Source organism: Crotalus tigris, unplaced genomic scaffold (genome assembly GCF_016545835.1).
Source record: "Crotalus tigris isolate CLP2741 ecotype Arizona unplaced genomic scaffold, ASM1654583v1 scf7180000018884.865410, whole genome shotgun sequence".
NCBI lineage: Eukaryota > Metazoa > Chordata > Lepidosauria > Squamata > Viperidae > Crotalus > Crotalus tigris.
The window spans coordinates 198,060-218,305 of NW_024097256.1; the positions used below are offsets into that span (position 1 = coordinate 198,060).

The window sequence follows — 20,246 nt, forward strand, 5'->3', positions numbered from 1 at the left end:
ATTCTCTCCCAAGCATCAGCAGAATTTAAAGTGCCCTGGGTCCAGCCATATTACAGGGACTGGACAATAAATAACTCCAAACAGGAAAAAGAAAAAACATTTTGCATACAGTTAGAGATTTGTTATTTATTACAACTGCAGCTTCCAGAGCTGCCCTAGGAAGCAAATGTAAATGCAGTTTTAAGTCAAGCTGAATCCAAGTTAGACTTTATGCAGCATGTGGTATTTTAAAGATGCACCAAAGCAGGGGTGTCAAACTCAATTTCACTGAGGGCCGCATCAGCATTGCGGTTGCCCTCAGGGGACCGGGTGGGTGTGGCCTACTGGGTGGGTGTGGAGTGGGTGTGGCCTACTGGGTGGGCGTGGCCAGCTCTACATCGTTCGCATCAAGGGTGCCTGTGGGGGCCTAGGCAGGAGTGGGACAGATCTGAGGGTCTCCGGCAGAAGGGGGTGGGACCAGGGCAGAGCCCATCAAGCCAGATATATGAAGTAGGCGATGGCCATTTGCTGGCCACTTCCAGGCAATGGTGCATTTCTTCATTCCTCACAAAGGGTGAAACCTCCCCAGCATGCACCCAGGGGTGGGGCCGACGCGGCAGGGGCTGGTTCCTCGCTGTTTCCAGATGGCCTTGTGGAGCTAAGACTGAATGCATTTCAGCAGAGATGGCCACCACAAAATTGTATATTGGCTCCCAGCCGGCCTGGGCCAGGGCCAAGGCAACAGGGGCCGTTCCCTCACTGTTTCCAGGATGGCTTCGCGGGCCACATGAAACCACTTTGCAGGCCGCATCCGACCCCCGGGCCTTGTGTTTGACGTGTCTGCACTAAAGCAAGGGTGTCAAATGCCAGTCTGCGGGCTGGACGCATCATCCGGAAGCTATCCGGCAATGACAAAACCATCCCAATATGTTGCGTGACGTCACGTGACATCGCGAGTTTGACATGTCTGCACTAAAGGTATCCCTTGACTTACAACCATTCAGTGACCATTCAAAGTTACAACGGTGTGGGGAAAAAAAGGACTTGCAACCTGCCTTCACACTTACGACCGCCAGAGCATCCTCATGGTCACTTGATTCAAATTTGGCCATGTATTTACGACAGTTGCAGCGTTGTGGGTTCACCATTTTGCAACTTTCCTAACTGGCTTCCAACAAGCAAAGTTAATGGGGGAAGCCAGATTCACTTATCAACCGTATGCTTCACTTAATGTCCATGGTGATTTGCTTAACAATGGCAGCAAAAAAGGTCATAAAATTGGGTGCCACTCACTTAACAGCCTCCTCACCTAGCAACAGAAGTTCCGTCCCAATTATGGTTGTAAATCAAGGACTACCGGTACGTCTTTTCTCGGGGGCACTGTAAGGTTTTCAGTGCCCCGTCATTCTTCAAGCTCCAGTTTTGTTTTCTTGGGAGATGTGCCCAGGAACCATTCACAGAAATAGGTTGAGTCATCACAGCCTAATAGCAGCCTTTGTAGAAATGTAGACATGTTGGTCTGTAAAGCATGATATTGCAGTGATGGTGAACCTTTTAGAGACCACCTCCCGTCCTGCCTGCTCTGCCCCCACCCGCCCCCTGCCCCACCTTGCAAGGCCATGCACCGCTTCCATGTCCCGCCGATCACCCAGGCAGCCCTTCAGCGCCATGGCAGCCATGCCCTCTGCCCACATCCCGCAGCATCATCTGCACACTATGGGGCGCAAGGGTGGAGTCTTGTCTCTGCTGCCCGGCTATGTCCTGCCTGTGCTGCTCTGTGCGGGCCGCGCCTGGGGGCAACTCTCCTTCAAGGAGCTGCTGGTGAGGAGGGGGAATGGGGGGGAGGCAGGGCTCGGGCGATGGCGCGCATGCCCACAGAGAGGGCTCCGAATGCCGCCTCTGGCACGCGTGCCATAGGTTCACCACTACTGGGATATTGTCTGCACTAACAGTAAATATTTCTGATTTACTCAGTAAACCATGGCCAAGCAAACCATGGTTTGGCATGATGTGCAAGCCCCGCTGTAGAGGTTCATCTGCTCCTACAACATTCCTGACTGAGCAGCCAAAAATTACATGTAGTTCTCAACTTACAACAGTTCATTTAGTGACCAAAGTTACGATGATACTGAAAAAGCGACTTATGAACATTTTTCACACTTATGACCGTTGCAGCATCCCTGTGGTCACATGATCAAAATTCAGATGCTTGGTAACTGGTTCATATTTATCACAGTTGCAGAGTCCCAGGGTTACTTGATCAGCTTTTGCAGTCAATGGGGAAGCCAGTTTCACTTAACAACTGTGTGACTAATTTAACTGCAATGATTCATTTAACAATCGCGGCAAGAAAGGTCGTAAAATGGGGCAAAGCTCACTTGACAAATGTCTCTCTTAGCAAAGTAAATTTGGGGCTCAACTGAGGTCGTAACTCGAGGACTATATATGAAACACTTTGTCCTCCCTTGACACAATTAAATCCCTTTTCTGCATTTGCACAGCAAATGAAATCATAAACTGCCAAACTACAATATGATTGGCTAGTTTATCGTTCAGTGTACAGGGGGCTTCTGCATGTTTAATGGATAATAAATACAATAAGCACTTAAATAGGAGGAAGCATGGAGAAAGCTAGGGAGTTCCAGAAAAACATCTACTTCTGCTTCATTGACTATGCTAAAGCCTTTGATTGTGTGGATCACAACCAATTGTGGCAAGTTCTTAAAGAGATGGGAATACCAGACCATTTTATCTGTCTCTTGAGAAACCTATATGCGGGTCAAGAAGCAACAGTGAGAACTGGACACGGAACCACGGATTGGTTCAAAATTGGGAAAGGAGTCCGGCAAGGCTGTATACTGTCACCCTGCCTATTTAACTTATATGCAGAGCACATCATGAGAAAGGAAGGGTTAGATGAAACAAAAGTTGGAATTAAGATTGCCGGGAGAAATATCAACAACCTAAGATATACAGATGATATCATTCTAATGCAGTGGTTCTCAACCTTTTTAATGCCGTGACCCCCAACCGGTCGTAAGTTGAGGAGTACTCAACTGGTCGTAAGTCGAGGAGTACTCAACTGGTGCAGCACCGTTTGCAGAATGGGACTTTTGGCGGGCTCAGCAGGGCAGAGACAGCCTGGACAATTCCTATTGGCTTTTGAAAGCCAATAAATTTAGACTCTATTCAAGAGAGTCTGTTCTATTGGCTTTCAAAAGCCAATAGAATAAAAGGGAGTAGAACAGCTAAGGAAAAGGGGGGGGGGAAATGGTGGACTGCATTGTTTGGCGACCCCCATGAAATGGTCGTTCGACCCCAAATGGGGTCCCAACCCACAGGTTGAGAACCACTGTTCTAATGGCAGAAAGTGAAGAGGAACTAAAGAGCCTCTTGATGCGGGTGAAGAAGGAGACTGCAAAAGTTGGCTTGAAACTCAACATTAAGAAAACCAAGATCATGGCATCTGACCCTCTCAATTCCTGGCAAACAGATGGGGAAGAAATGGAGGTAGTGACAGATTTTATTTTCCTGGGCTCCAAGATCACCTCAGATGGGGATTGCAGCCAAGAAATTAAAAGACGCTTGCTCCTGGGGAGGAAAGCTATGGCAAATCTAGACAGCATACTAAAAAGCAGAGACATCACCCTGCCAACAAAAGTGTGTATAGTCAAGGCCATGGTTTTCCCAGTTGCAATGTATGGCTGTGAAAGTTGGACCATAAGAAAGGCTGAGCAACAAAGAATGGAGGCCTTTGAACTATGGTGCTGGAGAAGACGCCCGCGAGTCCCTTGGATTGCAAGACGATCAGACCGGTCAGTCCTAGAGATCAACCCTGATTGCTCTTTAGAAGGCCAGATCCTGAAGTTGAAACTCAAGTACTTTGGCCACCTAGTGAGAAGGAAGGACTCACACTAGATGACCTGCAAGGTCCCTTCCAATTCTGTTATTCTGTTCTGTTCAATGTGTTGTTCCAGAACAGGGGTTCTCAACCTTGGCAGCTTTGCTGGCTGAGGAATTCTGGGAGTTGAAGTCCACAAGTCTTAAAGTTGCCAAGGTTGAGAACCTCTGTTCTAGAAACATATGTAACTACTTGTGCCACTGCGTTCAGCTGAAATTTCCAATTTCTTCAAGGGCGTCCCATGTACAGCACATTGCAGTAGTCCAACTGGGAGGTGACTAGGGCATGAGTGATCAAGTGCAGAGATCTTTGATTGAGGAACAGATGCAACTGCAATCACCCAAAAGAGGTTTGATACTGGATGAAAATTGAGCAGCATAGTGGGGTACAGCGATGGCTTTTTGAGGAGAGAGCTAATCAAGATATATTTTTCACTCCGTTTACCACACCACACACACACAAACCACCTTAACCAGTCAGGAGGGCCATGTGGCTGAGCTCAGTCCCAAGAACCCTGTTCACTTCATGGGGCAAACTATTCAAATATACACCGTGGAGATGTTTTGGACTACAGTTTCCATCAGCCCCACCAGCAGACACTTTGGGGTAGGCTGCTCTTACACAGAGAAGAGCTGCAGGTTCTCAGTCGCAACAGCTTTTTGATTAGGTGCAGAAATCCGACTAATCTGGGGGTGGGGGCTGTTTGATAAACCATCATTTCCCGCACCAACCAGGATTGGTTGGATGGGACCCCCGTATTCGATCAGGCTGGGAACCACGTCACAGAAACCACAACGATCAGATTGCAAAAGACCCGAGATGCGAAGCAAACAGATCACACACGGCGACTTCGCAGGAAAGGAGAAATCGGCTAAGGGTAGGGAGGCGAAGACGCCTCGCAAACGGGTTGCTTGCATTTTTGCGCAATTTTTTTCTTTGCAAAGCAGGCGCGTGTGCAAAGGACGGCGGACCCCGTCGCATTGGCGGCCGCGGCGGCGTCTTGGAAGGGAGTCGAGCTTCGTTTCTAAACGCCAATCTGGGACTCCACTGTAGTTCTCAGGCGGGTCTCGGCCCAAAACGAAGAGAAATTGCGCCGCCAGGATTCACCACCCGCGCCCAGAAGGCCCGCCGTAAGCAACAAGAACCACCGAAGCCACTTTTAATATAACCTCGCCCGATTACGGTTTACTTTAAACCACGGTTTACCGGCTGCCCCAAACCGCAGAGCCGCACGGCCCGACAACCCGAGCTGGCGTCGCCCGACTCCCTGCGCTACCAGCCATTCGCACGTCGGCGCAGCTAACCGCGCTAGCTCAGTCTACCTCAGGGGTAGGCAACCTTGGCTCTTTTATGACTGATGGACTTCAACTCCCAGAATTCCCGAGCCAGCTATGCTGGCTCGGGAATTCTGGGAGTTGAAGTCCATCAGTCATAAAAGAGCCAAGGTTGCCTACCCGCACCCGAGACGGAGCGGCTGACCCGGAGGGCCCCTCCAAGCTGCGTTCAAAAGAACCCAGGCTTCCCTCCCCGTGTTTGGTGCTTACGGCGGGGTCTGCTTCCCTTTGCCCTCTTCTGGGGCCGAGGGTCAGGGGAGGGGAGCGGAGGGCGGGCCGGCTTCCACCCCTCACACACACACTTGGGCAAACTTTGCGGGCGGAGCGCAGCGCCCGCTTCTCCCCCCTCGCTGGGGCCTTTGCGCACGAATCCGCGACGTTTTCCACCCGGGCTGCTACTCGCCCAGCCGAGATAAGAAGCGGCGGAGCTGCTGGCCACGCGCGCCTTTCCGGAGAGGGAAGAGCCGAGGCCGGGGAAGAGCCGCACCTGTTGGGGAAGGATGGAGCGCAGTCGCGGCGGGGTGGAAAAGAGTCACCTGCTCACCGGGACGGAAAGCAGGTGAGTCCGGTGAAGGGTCTCCTCGCCTGCCTGCCTTCCTTCCTTCCTTCTTTTTCCCTTCTTCTTTTCTTTCTTCCTCGACGACGATGCCGATCTCCTCTGCCCGGGTTTCCGTTCCGCCACCCTCCGCTACCGGAGCTGGATCTCGTCGCCGAGCCTCCCGCGCGTGGCATCCCAGCCATAAAGCGGCCTCCTAAGCCCAGTCTTCCTCGGAAGTAAATCTCCAGTTGATCCGAAAGAAGGCGGGCTGCTCAAGTGCAGGGGGAAAAATGCCCTGGTGGATCGCGATCTTGGTTAACTTCCTATTCGCTTTGGAAGGGTGTCCGTTCCCCCACCTTCCTGTGCCTCCAGTCAAATGAACCAAAGGATTCTCAATAATATTAATATATATATATTAAGAAAAGAAAGAAGATTTCTTTCTCCCATACTTGGGCTGACAGGGTGCACAGTCAAGGTAATATACATACATACATACATACATACATACATACATACATATATATTAATTATATATTTACCAATAAAATGTGAACACCAGGAATATAATAAACTATAAAAGTTTAATACCATCACCAATCACCAAGCTTTCATCAGATACTTCTGACATCGTCAGGGTTAATGCTGGTCTGTGGGAGAGTGCCTTTATAGGTGAGCCGTCATTTGCACACAGCTCCTAGATCTTGTCTAGGTCCTAATTGATTTAACTGCTTTTTAATTATGGCTTCCATACTGATGACTGATGTAATTAAAAAGCAGTTAAATAAATTAGGACCTACAACAAGATCTAGGAGCCGTGTGCAAATGACGGCTTACCTATAAAGGCACTCTCCCACAGACCAGCATTAACGCTGACGATGTCAGAAGTATCTGAGAAAAGCTTGGTGATCGGTGATGGTATTAAACTTTTATAGTTTATTATATTCCTGGTGTTCACGTTTTATTGGTAATTGACTATGGATTCACCCAGGAATCATATTTTTATTTTCACTATTCTTATTAATAGTGAATATATATATATATATTTGCCAAAGCTGATTTAAAAAAAAAGTTGCAAAGTGATTGGAATAAGCAGGTCCCCGCGTTTGGAGTTATTGCATTTTAACTTTATGTTCTCATAAAGGCATTCAACTATCTCGCCTGTCCCCCACTTTTTATTTTTTTATTTTTAAATCAATGTTGGCAAAAAATAAAAGGGCTGTTTTCTCTTATGGCCACCCCTGCTGTTCAGGAAGGGGTGTGTTCTTCAGTATGAAGCAACTCTTTGGGAGGGCTTCGCCTGTTGAATTTCTGCTTGCTTTGTATTTGCTAAGAGCAAGGCAGCCACAAGGCCTATTCCCCAAAAGGAAAAAAAAAAGATGGCGCCAGATTCCTGCAGGCCTTCCCAGGTGTGTGTGAGAAAGTCATTATCTCTTGCAAACAACTTTGAGGTCCTTTGAGTGCATTGGGAGAGATGTTTACATTTGGTGGTGGTGGGGGGGGGAATCTCTGGTTTTCCACATGGGGTTAATGCAAAGCTGTGGATTCTCATTTTAATATGCTCATCCCTGAGCGTGGGACCACACCAGAGCTGCCAGTTCTACTGGGCTACTTAAAAGAAGTGGGATCCTGCAGCTAACGTGACTTGAAGGGGGAAGCTAAGGTAGTTGGAGTTGCTAAGTTGCTATGTTGCTAGTTGCTGCAACATTTGGACTATTGTATTCCCTGTCTCTTTGTGGAAGCAACCTAGTGTAAAACTCCTCCATCTGGAAAGTGGCACTAATGAAGTTTCAAAGGGCAGAGAAGGCCAGAATGTTTTGGTCTATGATATTTATTAGATTTATACCATTTATTTTCTTCTTGTTGTGCCATATCTGTTATTGGACGTTGGCGATCCTGTTTTTATCAGCAGCCGCACGAAAAAGTGCTGCTGAGTTTTGTCCAAACTAGTCCCTTAGATTTTGAAGCCACGATGTTCTTCTTCTGCCTGGACCTTGTTTGCCTTCAATCTTTCCCTGGAGGATTAAATGGAGTATGCCGTATTTTTCTGGGTGTCGCATCATATGTCCGAAATATTCTAATTTCCGTTTTTTAGTTGTTTTGATGATTTCCCTTGGCTTTCCCAGGCGGCTTATCCCCTCCTCCTTTCTGATCTTGTCAACCCAGCTTATACGTAACAGCCGCCTGTGAATCCACATTTCAAATGCTTCTAGTCTCTTCAGGTGGCCTTCTGTCAGAGACCGACTCTCTACTCCATAGAGCAGGATAGGAAAAATATAGCATCTGACAAGCCTGATTTTCAGTCTTATTAGAGCAGTGGTTCTCAACCTTTCTAATGCCGCGACCCCATAATACAGTTCCCCATGTTGTGGTGACCCCCAACCACTTATAGATCACCGGGTGCCAGGGGCGTGGCCAAAGAAAAGGGGGAAAAAATGGCGGACAGCCTTGTTTGGCGACCCCCGTGAAATGGTCGTTCGACCCCAAATGGGGTCCCGACCCACAGGTTGAGAACCACTGTATTAGATCCTAACAGATTCTAACTCCTAAAAGAGTCACTTAACAGTGAGACGGATGGCATACATATTTAATACATCTATAAATAAAATAAAAAATATAATAATAATAATAATCCCCCAATGAGGCACTACCTTGACGTGGTTGTGGGGCTTGTGTACTCTGAGGAAGGTGAGAGCTATGCCAGAGGTTCAACCATACTGGACAGGTCTCATCAGAGGAGTCAGACAAAGAGTGTCTCTCCTATAAAAAATATGGTGAGACGTAAATTGCAGAATGCCATACCGGCTCGGACGTCGCCCGGGTTAACAAGGTCCGCACTAGATATTGGAGTTCCTGGATATCTGGTGAAAAATGGGTTACAGGACTCAGGACTGTTGGCTGAGCAACCAGGGCCAGCAGCTGCAGAACTACTGGAAGAAAAGGTGTTTACCCGTCGCAGATACACAGTGATGGAAAACAAAGAAATAATGATCTGTTACTACAGATCAAGTCCAACAAGAAGAGGATATCTAAAACAAATGCACCAGTTCTGGAAAGAACAACATCCAGAATCAGAAATAACAGAACAGAGACTAGCAGATCAACGCCGATTTATAACACGAAATAAAGTATTCACAGAAACAGAATTGGACGAACTGCAAAGGTTTACCCAGGGCAAAGAAATCAAAGCATTACCAGAAATAATTCAGAATGTAGAGGCAAACCAGGGGGAGTTGGCAGTGAAGGAATCTAGCAGAGATATTCAACTGTTCTCATTTGGAAACCAGGCACCTCTACCTCAGGAAGAACAAAACCCTCTAACTAAAGAAATAAAAGAATTGAAACAAAGAATAACTGAGCATCTAGAACAGCACAAAAACAACAGAATAATGCAGTGGTTCTCAACCTTTCTAATGCCGCGACCCCATTATACAGTTCCCCATGTTGTGGTGACCCCCAACCACTTATACATCACCGGGTGCCAGGGGCGTGGCCAAAGAAAAGGGGGAAAAATGGCGGACAGCCTTGTTTGGCGACCCCTGTGAAATGGTCGTTCGACCCCAAATGGGGTCCCGACCCACAGGTTGAGAACCACTGGAATAAGGCTACCTGCATTGAAGCTTGTTCCAAAGAAACAGCTAGCACAAGCATTAAAAGATGCAAATACTGCAATATCAAGTATAAGCACCAATTCACTGCAAGAAACAAACCAACTAATGTACAGCACAGCTGCAGTTATAACAGAATACCTGGGATGCAAAATCAACAAAGAAGAAAAACAAACAGTGCACCAGAAAAATGGAAGGTTAGACTAGAAAATAAGATCAGCAAGTTAAAATCACATGCAAGCAAGCTAGAACAGATGAAAGAAAAGAAGCTGAAGAACAAGAAGAAATTGAAAAGTGGCTAACAACTGGGAAAACCTACCTAATAATGAAAAATCCAGCAAAAGGGGCAACACCAGGTAACTACAGGCCAATTACCTGCTTACCAACAACTTTCAAATTACTAACTGGTGTGGTAGCTGATGCAGTACAACAGCATCTAGTTGAAAACAATCTCTTTCCACCTGAGCAGAAAGGAAACCGCCCCAATAGCAGAGGAACAAAAGATCAACTCCTAATAGACAAAATGATCTTGGAAAACTGCAAGAGAAGGAAGACCAACCTGAATGTGGCATGGATTGACTACAAAAAGGCATTTGACTCTCTGCCACATGATTGGATAATAAAGTGCCTAGAAATAACAGGAGTCAGTAGAAACATCAGAAAATTTGTGCAAAGATCGATGGCACAATGGAAGACACAGTTGCAGATCAATGGTGAGAGGCTGGGAGAGGTTAATATCAAGAGAGGAATATTTCAAGGAGATTCATTATCACCATTACTATTTGTTATTGCACTGTTTCCTCTGTCAACAATACTGAATAACTCAGGACATGGCTATCAAACATCAAAAACATCTGCCAGACTATCCCACCTCCTTTACATGGATGATCTGAAGCTGTATGGAAAAACATCATCTGAAATAGAATCGCTGCTCAACACTGTCCGTATATATAGCCAAGATATTGTAATGGAGTTTGGCTTGGACAAATGTGCCACACTTACTATCAAACAAGGAAAAATAGTGAAAACTGAAGGAATCAAGATGCCCCACGAAAATAACATTAAGAGTCTGGATGAGGAAGAGTACTACAAATACTTGGGTATCCTTCAAGCTGACAACATCAAGCACACTGAAGTCAAGAAAAAGATTAGAGGTGAATACATCAAGAGAGTGAAGAAGATCTTAAAGTCCAAACTCAATGGAGGAAATACCATAAAGGCAATCAACACCTGGGCAATCCCAGTCATTAGGTACACAGCTGGAATAGTGGACTGGACTCAAGCAGAACTAAAAGCAATGGATAGGCAGACCAGAAAAATAATGACAATGAATCATGCCCTTCATCCACGCAGTGACATTGATAGACTTTATCTACCAAGGCAAATAGGTGGGCGTGGAATGCTACAAGTACATCAGATGGTTGAAGAAGAAAAAATGGCTTTGGAAGAATATCTGAAGAACAATGATGAAGATGCACTGAAATTAGTATATCAGGAAGGCTTACTAACTACTGGAGAGACCAAACTGGCCTACAAGAAAGACCAAATGAAGAACAGAATAGAGGCATGGGAAGACAAAGCACTACATGGCCAATACATGAAAAAAATAGCTGGGAAAGCAGATAATAACAAACCTGGCAATGGCTAAGAGCAGGAAAATTGAAGAAAGAGACCGAGGGACTAATTCTGGCTGCACAAGACCAAGCCTTAAGGACAAATGCATACAAAGTCAAAATTGAGAAGACAGCAACAGACAGTAAGTGCCGCCTATGCAAAGAAGCTGAAGAAACAGTGGACCACTTGGTAAGCTGTTGCAAGAAGATTGCACAGACTGATTACAAGCAGCGGCATGACAAAGTAGCAACGATGGTGCATTGGAAGATCTGCAAAAAATATCATTTGCCTGTAAGCAAAAACTGGTGGGATCATAAAATAGAGAAAGTCATAGAAAATGATAAAATTAAACTGCTCTGGGACTTCAGAATTCAAACAGACAAGCACCTGCAACATAACACCCCAGACTTAACAATTGTCGATAAGAAAGACAAAAAAGTCTGGATAGTGGACGTGGCAGTGCCTGGAGACAGCAGAATAGAAGAGAAAGAACTGGAGAAGATAACAAAATACAAAGACCTACAAATAGAAATAGAAAGACTGTGGCAAAAGCAAGCAAGGGTAGTACCAATAGTAATAGGCTCCTTGGGTGCAATCCCAAAACAACTGGAGCACCACTTGAACACCATTGGCATTGACAAATTTGCTATTAGTCAATTGCAAAAGGCGGCCTTACTAGGAACTGCTTCCATCCTGCGACGATATCTGTAATACCATCAAACATCCACATCTGCCTATCCCAGGTCCTGGGTAAGGACTCGATAGGTAGACAAAATGCCAAATCCAGTCTGAACATCTGGCTGACTGTGCGATGATCCATAATAATAATAATAATAATAGTAATAATGTTGGAAGGGACCTTGGAGGTCATGGGGGAAAAAAATGGGAGACTGCCCTCTTCTGTATTAAAAAAATGGAAGACTGCTCTCTTCTGTATTATTATGGTTTGCCACCCAGCCAGATGTTTGGATCTGGCATTTTTATCCACCAACTGAGTCCTTCCCAAGGATCTGGGATGGGCAGATGTTATTTGATGGTGTTAAAGGTATTGTCATAGGATATAAGCTGTTCCAAGGAAAGCTGTCTTTTGCAATTGACTGATGGTGATTGTGTGTGTGTGTGTGTGTGTGTATGTGTGTGTGTATGTGTGTGTGTATCTGTATTATTAATACAGGTGGTCCTTGCCATATGACCACAATAGAGCCCAAAATTTATGTTGCAAAGTGAGACCTTTCTAATGTGAGTTTTGCTCCATTTTACGACTTTTTGTAAATTGTTGTTAAGTTAGTAACCAGATTGTTAAATGAATCTGGCTTCAAATCCCCCCCCCCCCGAATTTGCAACCGGTGAATTTTATATAGCCATGGTGAGCGATGATGGCAAAATATAAAAAGTTCTGGTGGATCTGAACAAAGCTCCAATGTTTCTCAAGCTTGGCAGCTTTAAGATGTGTGGACTTCAACTGCCATGCTGGCTGGAGAATTCTGGGAGTTGAAGTCCATATGTGTGAAAGTAGAGAAACAGTGTTGTAAGCAGATGAGAACCTATAGAAAGCAAGAAACAGGATGCAGGCATAATTTGGGGCAACCTCAGTTTCCAAACTGCCAGGAGGCACTCTTTTTCTTTGCTGCCTTCTGTTTTTTGTTCACTATATTGTGCCCAATGTTGAAAGGCAGACTGAAGGAAAAGATAAGTCAACTGGTTCATAGAAAGTCATAATATGATTTGATGTTTGGTGAGCATATTTATTGGGTTCAATGGCACTTTAAGTCATTAAGCCATTGGGGTCAATCCTAAACGCTCATCAAACAGCGGCTTACAGCGTTAACCCATGTAGCAGGTTTCTGAACTTGGAGCTCTCCAGATGTGCAGCACTTTTATTCCAGAATTCCCAACCAGGGAAGTTCAGTAGGTGTGATGGAGTGTGCACCTGCAGCAGCAGAGGAGGAGGATCATGCCAGCTCAGAACTTTCCCAAATAGAGACCCGGATCAGGCAACTGTGTAATCCAAAGTTCCCCAATATTTATGACTTTGTGGCTGGTGGTGGGGGGGGAGAGAGGGGATGGTTCTGCACAAGCGGCCGCACATGCATACAGCTCCATTTGCATGAGCTGCTCACTTAAATGGAGCGCAATCGCTCACCCACTGTGTGTACAAATGAGAATGTGTGTGTAGGCATACTTGCCGGTCGTTTACCCTGGTGTAGTCACAAGCTGTAGTCGCAAGAAAGGCTGGGCGCAAAGGAATTGAGGCCTTTGAACTATGATGCTGGAGAAGACTCCTGCGAGTCCCCTGGACTGCAAGGCAATCAAACCGGTCAGTCCTAGAGGAGATCAACCCTGACTGCTTTTTAGAAGGCCAGATCCTGAAGTTGAAACTCAAATACTTTGGCCACCTAGTGAGAAGGAAGGACTCACTGGAGAAGAGTCTGATTGTAGTAATTACTCCTTAGTCATTGAAGGGTGCAAAGAAATGGCCACCCGAACGTAGCCGTTTATTGTTTTTATAGAGTTTTTCAAATAGCAATAGATACAGCATGGCAACAGCATTTCATTGGCTAAAATCCTTTACCAATCCTCTAGAGTAAAGTTAGAGGCCATAAACAGGAAAACTTGTTGTTCACCGATTAGCCTTATCAAATTGGCAAGGTCAGATAGACCTGCGTCACGTCACCATGGTGATGTGGGGGGGGGGAAGAAGATGCATAACAAAGGCACAAGCGTTGGTAGGACAGTTTTCTGCTCGCAACTTTCGCCTGTCTCTTATCCCTACATCTCACTCCTTTTCGTTTTGTTAGACGAAATATCGCCATAAGCAGGGTTAATAAAAGGATTATAATCAGGAGAGAAGCATCCTTGCAGTTGTTAATATAGGGCCAAAACTTGACCCTAAGGCAATGTGAGAGAGGATCTACTGGGATTTAAAGCTCTAATACATATATTGCAAAATGAAAGAAATACATTACATAAACAGCACCCATAGAGATCCTAAGGTACCAATTTTCAAATCAAAGGCCAAATTGTGTAAAATTTAAATCTGGTGCTGGATGGTTCATGAATTATCAGAAATATTGAAACAATACATTTCCTCAAAACGTTTACAACCGAAATGCTGGTGTAGAAGCATATAATCAATTGCAGCGTGATTTTGCAAAATAGTTCTCAAATTTTGCAGTTCATGATTGATCGCTGAAATAGTTGAAGTAGTATTAATTGTCTTTGCCAAATTTCATATAATAGCATTAATGTTGAGGTGGGCACGGAACAGCAAGTCCTGGCACGCCCACTAGAGATATAGCCAATGCTACAAAATAAGGTTGTCTCAGAGTCACAAGTGTTGTCTAGCATGACATCACGTGGAGAATGGTTCGTGTGAACTTGTTGTTTGGAAAGCAAAACAGGAATCAGCTGGCTGAGGCAACATTGCACTTCACTAATATTAGCAGGAATATAATTTAAACTTTCTTGACCACACGTAAAAAAACCCTCCTCGCAGTAGCCAAGCATGTCCAAAATGAAAGGAAGTCTCTATTGAAGCTGTGCAATTTAAAGCAGGTGAGCCAATGCAATGACAGTGAGGTTTTTTAAGCAATAACTTCCCAGAGTCAGTGAAGTTTTGAATTACTGCAGAAGGGGTGCAAACAAAGACTAAGCATATAGAAAGCAAATTACATGTAATACATTTCAGATAAACAAAAGAAGTCATTTTGTGTGATGTTAGATTTTGCTTCATTCGTTGTTCGAATGATTGTTTGAGTGGGATGACAGTTACAGTTGTCAAAGGCAGATGTTAACGATCAGACATAAACAAATGATGGATAAGAAATTTGCAGTTAAAACCGCAAAAATGGCAGCACACAGGTTCTCGGGGATCAAGTTCTTTACATCTCCTCATGTCACTGGCTGCCTGGCATGTCAGGATTGGATTACTTGCTGTGCCATCTGTAGAGTCACCCTTGCCATTTCTGGGACTGGGTCCAGGGACTGGTGCCACGACATCCCTGGCTGGGTAATCACAACGCGCTGGAATCCGCAAAGGTCCTGTTGGAGCAAGCACAGCAGCGTAGCCCCGCCCCCAAGTGATCAGAGGGACTGGTCCCAACCCTGCTTTGTCTGGTAATGCCCGATATGCCAGAGGTGGAGGCAAGCTTGTTTTCTGTTAAAAGTGTCTCTGATAAGCAGTCAAATTTGGAATAGAAATATTCAATTGGTGTAATGTAAATAATACTTTTTGAACCTGTTGTATTACCCACGACAAATTGGGTATCCTAGATAATCCGTCCTTTTTTATTTGTTTGTGAAGGCAGTCCTTGAAAGACCAATTAGCACGTTCCACGATAGCTTGACCCGTGGAATTATAGAGAAGACCATGAGTAAAAACAATATTTCAGGTTGTATAAAATTGTCCAAAAAAAGATGAAAAATAACATGTGAACCTGTTTCCCCTCATAGAGGTGGGGGAAGTTGTTCCTAAATACCTATTTGTGAATATACATTTCTAAAAAGCCAAAAAAAGAAAACATGGATAATGTCCATTTGTCATAGCTGATTAGAGGCAAAACCACATAAAAGACATAAAAAAAAAACATACAAAAGACATACAAAAAAAATTAGGCCCAGGAAGGGAGGAGTGATTGTGTATATGAGAAACAAAATAATAAATGCTTTCAGTTATGGAGCAGCTGCTGCAAAGTTAAAAACAAAGTCATAAGATTGGGGCCAATCCTGGGCATGATGTAAGCACCTGAAGAAGTAAAAGTAAGTTGGCACGCTTAATGAGAGTCAGAGACTAAGTTAAAAGACTGTTGAGAAAAGGTTTGAAAAGCTAAAATAATTCTGAGCATTGTGATAAGGGTTGCATTGCAGTGTAGGACACTTTCTAGGTATCATCCTTGTAAGCAATTGCTCCTCTCTTCACTCTCCATCAGAAAAAGCAATAACTTGTGGCAAGGGAGAAAGAGAAAGAAAATAATGGCTGGACTGGAAAGGAAACAAGCAAATCAAAGATCATTAGGCAAATACAGCCTATATAGTCAGTTAAAGCACATTAAAGAGATAAGTTATTTTTGAAAACAATATTAATTAAATCAGTTCCTTTTCAACGGCAAGCTCTTGTGCGTCCTAAGGTTATCATTTTAACAACCACCTGGATAAAAAATAAAACATTTTGGAATGGGATGTGGGATAAGTAAATATTATTCAATTCAATATACTTTCTGTACTTCTATTACAGTTAATACTCCATTAGGTAATTTACTGGTAGGAAAAAATCAAAAGTGTGAAATTCTGTCCACAAATTGAGTATTCATGATGTCATCAATTTGTGCAACTATATTTTTTTCTGGGACTTATTGCAATCCTAAATCATTTTATATTTTTTGAAAGCCAATTAAATTGTATCTTTGGTGCTTCAATTTAAGCAAAGTCCATTCAGATGGAAACAATTTGTATATAAATAGGTTAAATATGTATAAATCTATAACAATGTATTTCAGTTAGTTCTTTTGGTTGTTGGATATAAAAAATATTGTCCAACATTGCTGTTTCTCTTTTGAGTAAAAAAAATTTATTTGCCGAAACTGCATAGGTGAATGTCAAGTTTCAGATTCACTCCACTCTTCTCAGATTACAATTCCAAGCAGAGGAAAAAAAATTTTAAACGAACAGTTCCCCCCCCCCTTCCTGTCTCTGGCTCTTTAAGCAACGCAGCCAGCCGAAAGAGACAGGGGGGGAGAAATCTCACCACCAAAAAATAGTTTAATCTCCTTAATATACATCTTTCAATAAATTCTTTCATACATTCTCCATGAAATTCTTCTCATACAAATATTTACTATTATTTTCACAGTTAGGGAAAGAATGGGTGGGTTTTAAAGGCTAACACACACTTCAACAAATTAACTCATTCAGTTTCATACTGACTGTTTCCATAAAACCATTCCACATACAATTATTTCATTTCATACTTTCTCCAGGCAAACCATATATTCTTAGCAAGGCCTTTTTGTATTGTTGATATCAGAGAGGGCTTTGAGCCTCTTCCAAGTCTTGGAATAACACAGAACAACACAGACAAACATATATACACAGATACTGTTACAACAACATTTATTTAGACATATAACTTGTCCTGCAAGAAGCGAGAAAAATGACAAGGTGATTTCAACCAAAAAGTGGTTTTGAGGGCCCTAATCATTTCCCATTTTTCTCACCATTCCAAGCCCAAGCATAATGTTCTGAGTAGCCACACACACACACATAACACAAAACACAACCAGACATTTGTCTGACGGCTAACTTAATATATTGCAGAGCATTCCGATTGCTCAAAAGACTTTGTTCTGAGGGAGTAAATTTGATTTATGACTTTAACTAATCAGCAAGAAATTAGTCTCTTCAGAAGAAGCTGAAAATCCAATTAAAGATGTTTTTAGAAAGAATAAATTTTACTTAGTTGCAAGCAGAAGCGGCTGTTCTGAAATATTTGGGTCCATTTTTTTTCTTTCCTATCTGACAGGAGTGAACACTATAGGTGTTATACTGAAGTTCAAGGTTCAAGATGTAATTTATGCTCTATCTTTTAGCCTAAGCATCCTAAGATTCGAAGAACACTGTTTTCTTATCTCCCCAATCAGCTTCCTTATGTTCGTTTCAAGCGTTGCCAAGCCTGATTTCTGTAGCAGGAGTCTGAACTCCTGTACATGCTTTTGCTGAGGGTGAGATAATTTACAGCCCATACTTACTCACTGAGAGGTCTCGTAAGACGAAAGTGCACCTAGGGGTCTGTTCCAGATGATGGTAAGTATATTGGCAGCTGCTTCTTCCCGTAGGGGTCCCAAAACAAAATGTCCCTGCTGAGGGCGCCAGCTGTAGTAATCACTCCTTAGTCATTGAAGGGTGCAAAGAAATGGCCACCCGAACGTAGCCGTTTATTGTTTTTATAGAGTTTTTCAAATAGCAATAGATACAGCATGGCAACAGCATTTCATTGGCTAAAATCCTTTACCAATCCTCTAGAGTAAAAAGTTAGAGGCCATAAACAGGAAAACTTGTTGTTCACCGATTAGCCTTATCAAATTGGCAAGGTCAGATAGACCTGCGTCACGTCACCATGGTGATGTGGGGGGGGGGGAGAAGAAGATGCATAACAAAGGCACAAGCGTTGGTAGGACAGTTTTCTGCTCGCAACTTTCGCCTGTCTCTTATCCCTACATCTGATGCTGGGAAAGATGGAGGGCAAGAGAAGGAGGGGACGACAGAGAATGAGGTGGCTGGATGGAGTCCCTGAAGCAGGAGGCTTCAGAAGATGGTAGAGGACAGGAAGGCCTGGAGGAACATTGTCCATGGGGTCACAATGGGTCGGACACGACTTCGCAACTAACAACAAGAAGTCGCAAGCTGGAAAGGAAGAGGGGGGAAGAGGCTCAGGATAACCAGACCCTTGAATCTCTCAGAGTATATCTAGCTTAGAAAATGATAGCTTTAGTTTGGCAAGCTTCTGTTTACAGTATTAGATGTAAGCAAATAAAGGATTAGATTCAGTTTGATCTCACTGTCGCGTGTTTCGGCTTGGGGCGGACAATAGCATGCTTAATGCAGGTACAGTTGAGTAAGGGAGGCTAATAAGCAAAGCTTGTAAGTATGTAAAGGTAAAGGTTTTCCCTGTCCAGCTGTGTCCAAGTCTGGTGCGTGATGTTGATTTCTGTTTCTTAGCCGAGAGAGCCAACATTATCCGAAGATGCTTCCGTGGTCATGTGGCAACATGACCTTATGCTGAGGTACATGGAATGCTGTTACCTCCTCACCAAAGTGCTAGCTATTTATTTACTTCCATTTGTGGTGCTTTTGAATTGCTAGATAGGCAGGAGCTGAAGCAAGAAGGGAGCTCACCCCATCATGCAGTGCTTGGGTCTCGAACTGCCAACCTTCTGGTCGACAAGCCCAGCGGGTGCATACAATAAGGCTTTGGGAGTGGAGAGAATTTCTTCTTAACGTGGTGTTCTTTCCAATGCAGATCCTATTTAGGAGTCTCAGGAAAGGACTTCCATGGTTCAGTGGTTGGCTTCGTACCTGGCCTCTCTTCTCTCGAGCTGGACCTCAAAGGAAACCTGCACTGTCACTCCAGCTGGGCCTCCAGCAATGGCAACAATGCTGAGCAAAAACGAGCTCGTCGGAAGCTTTATCTGGCCTCCGCCATCTGCTTGGTCTTCATGACAGGGGAAGTTGCAGGTAGGCGGCTAACATTGTGAAGGCTCTGCAGGGTCCTTGCAGGAGAGCTGGTGGTTGGAGTGATCCAGTGGCATTTAGGGCAGATGGGTACATATTGCTGGTGGAGATGACCTTCGTGAACGTCTGCAGGAACCTAGAGAAAAGGGGCTGAAATGATGATGCTCTTGTTTCCCAGGATTGACATCCCTTTAATTCACTGGAGAATCGGAAGGGGGAGGATTTAGCAGCAGAATCACGTTTGCAAGATTCTGAGATTAGCCTTGGTGGCGCAGTGGTTAAGTGCAGTATTGCAGGCAAACTCTGCCCAAGCTTGGAGTTCGATCCTGACCGGCTCAAGGTTGACTCAGCCTTCCACCCTTTCAAGGTTGATAAAAATGAGGACTGAAATAGTTGGGGGCAATATGCAAGTAATGACTACATTGTAAACTGCCCAGAGAGTGCTATAAAACAGAGGTTCCCAACCTTTCAGGCACCAGGGACTGGTTCCGTGTAGAAAGGTTTTTCCACGGACCAGAGAGTGCACGGTTTTGTGTGCTCCCTTTATTCCACAATGGGACTTTGTTTGTGTGGCCCGGTTGCTGGCCTGCTGCGGCCCGGTACAGGTCCACGGACCAGGAGTTGGGGACCCCTGCTGTAAAGCACTATGGGGCATATATAACCCTAAATCAGTGGTTCTCAACCTTTTTAATGCCGCGACCCCAACCAGTTGTAAGTCGAGGACTACCCAACTGGTCGTAAGTCGAGGACTTTCCCTGCTGGGGAGCGCCACGCATGCGTGGTGCCGCCCCCTGTGCCGGCCGAGGCGTAGCTGGCAAGCGGCAGAGATGGCGCAGGCTGACCACCGGCTGGGCCACCAGCTGGCCCAGCCTAAGGGAGGTAAGGCACCTGCTGGGCCCCACGCGCACCAGCAACCCTCCCTGCACCCGCCGGCCTCCCACCTCCCACCCCTGGCCCTCTTTTACTTACATTTTTAGTAGTTGCTCAGCAGGGAGGGGTGGAAACTTCCAGACAGCTCGCCTTCGCTGCAGACAACTTGCAGTACCGTT

General features: G+C 44.7%; 1 protein-coding gene across 1 annotated transcript in view; it reads left to right on the top strand.

Annotated features, from left to right (window-relative positions):
- The first annotated feature begins 5,578 nt into the window (after window positions 1-5,578).
- SLC30A2 (solute carrier family 30 member 2) overlaps window positions 5,579-20,246 on the top strand; it is a 36,033-nt gene continuing 21,365 nt past the window's right edge. Inside the window, exons 1-2 of the mRNA XM_039357259.1 lie at window positions 5,579-5,773; window positions 18,986-19,200. Of these exons, the coding sequence (XP_039213193.1) occupies window positions 5,715-5,773; window positions 18,986-19,200 (274 nt within the window). The 5' untranslated portion in view covers window positions 5,579-5,714. The remainder of the gene's footprint in view (window positions 5,774-18,985; window positions 19,201-20,246) is intronic.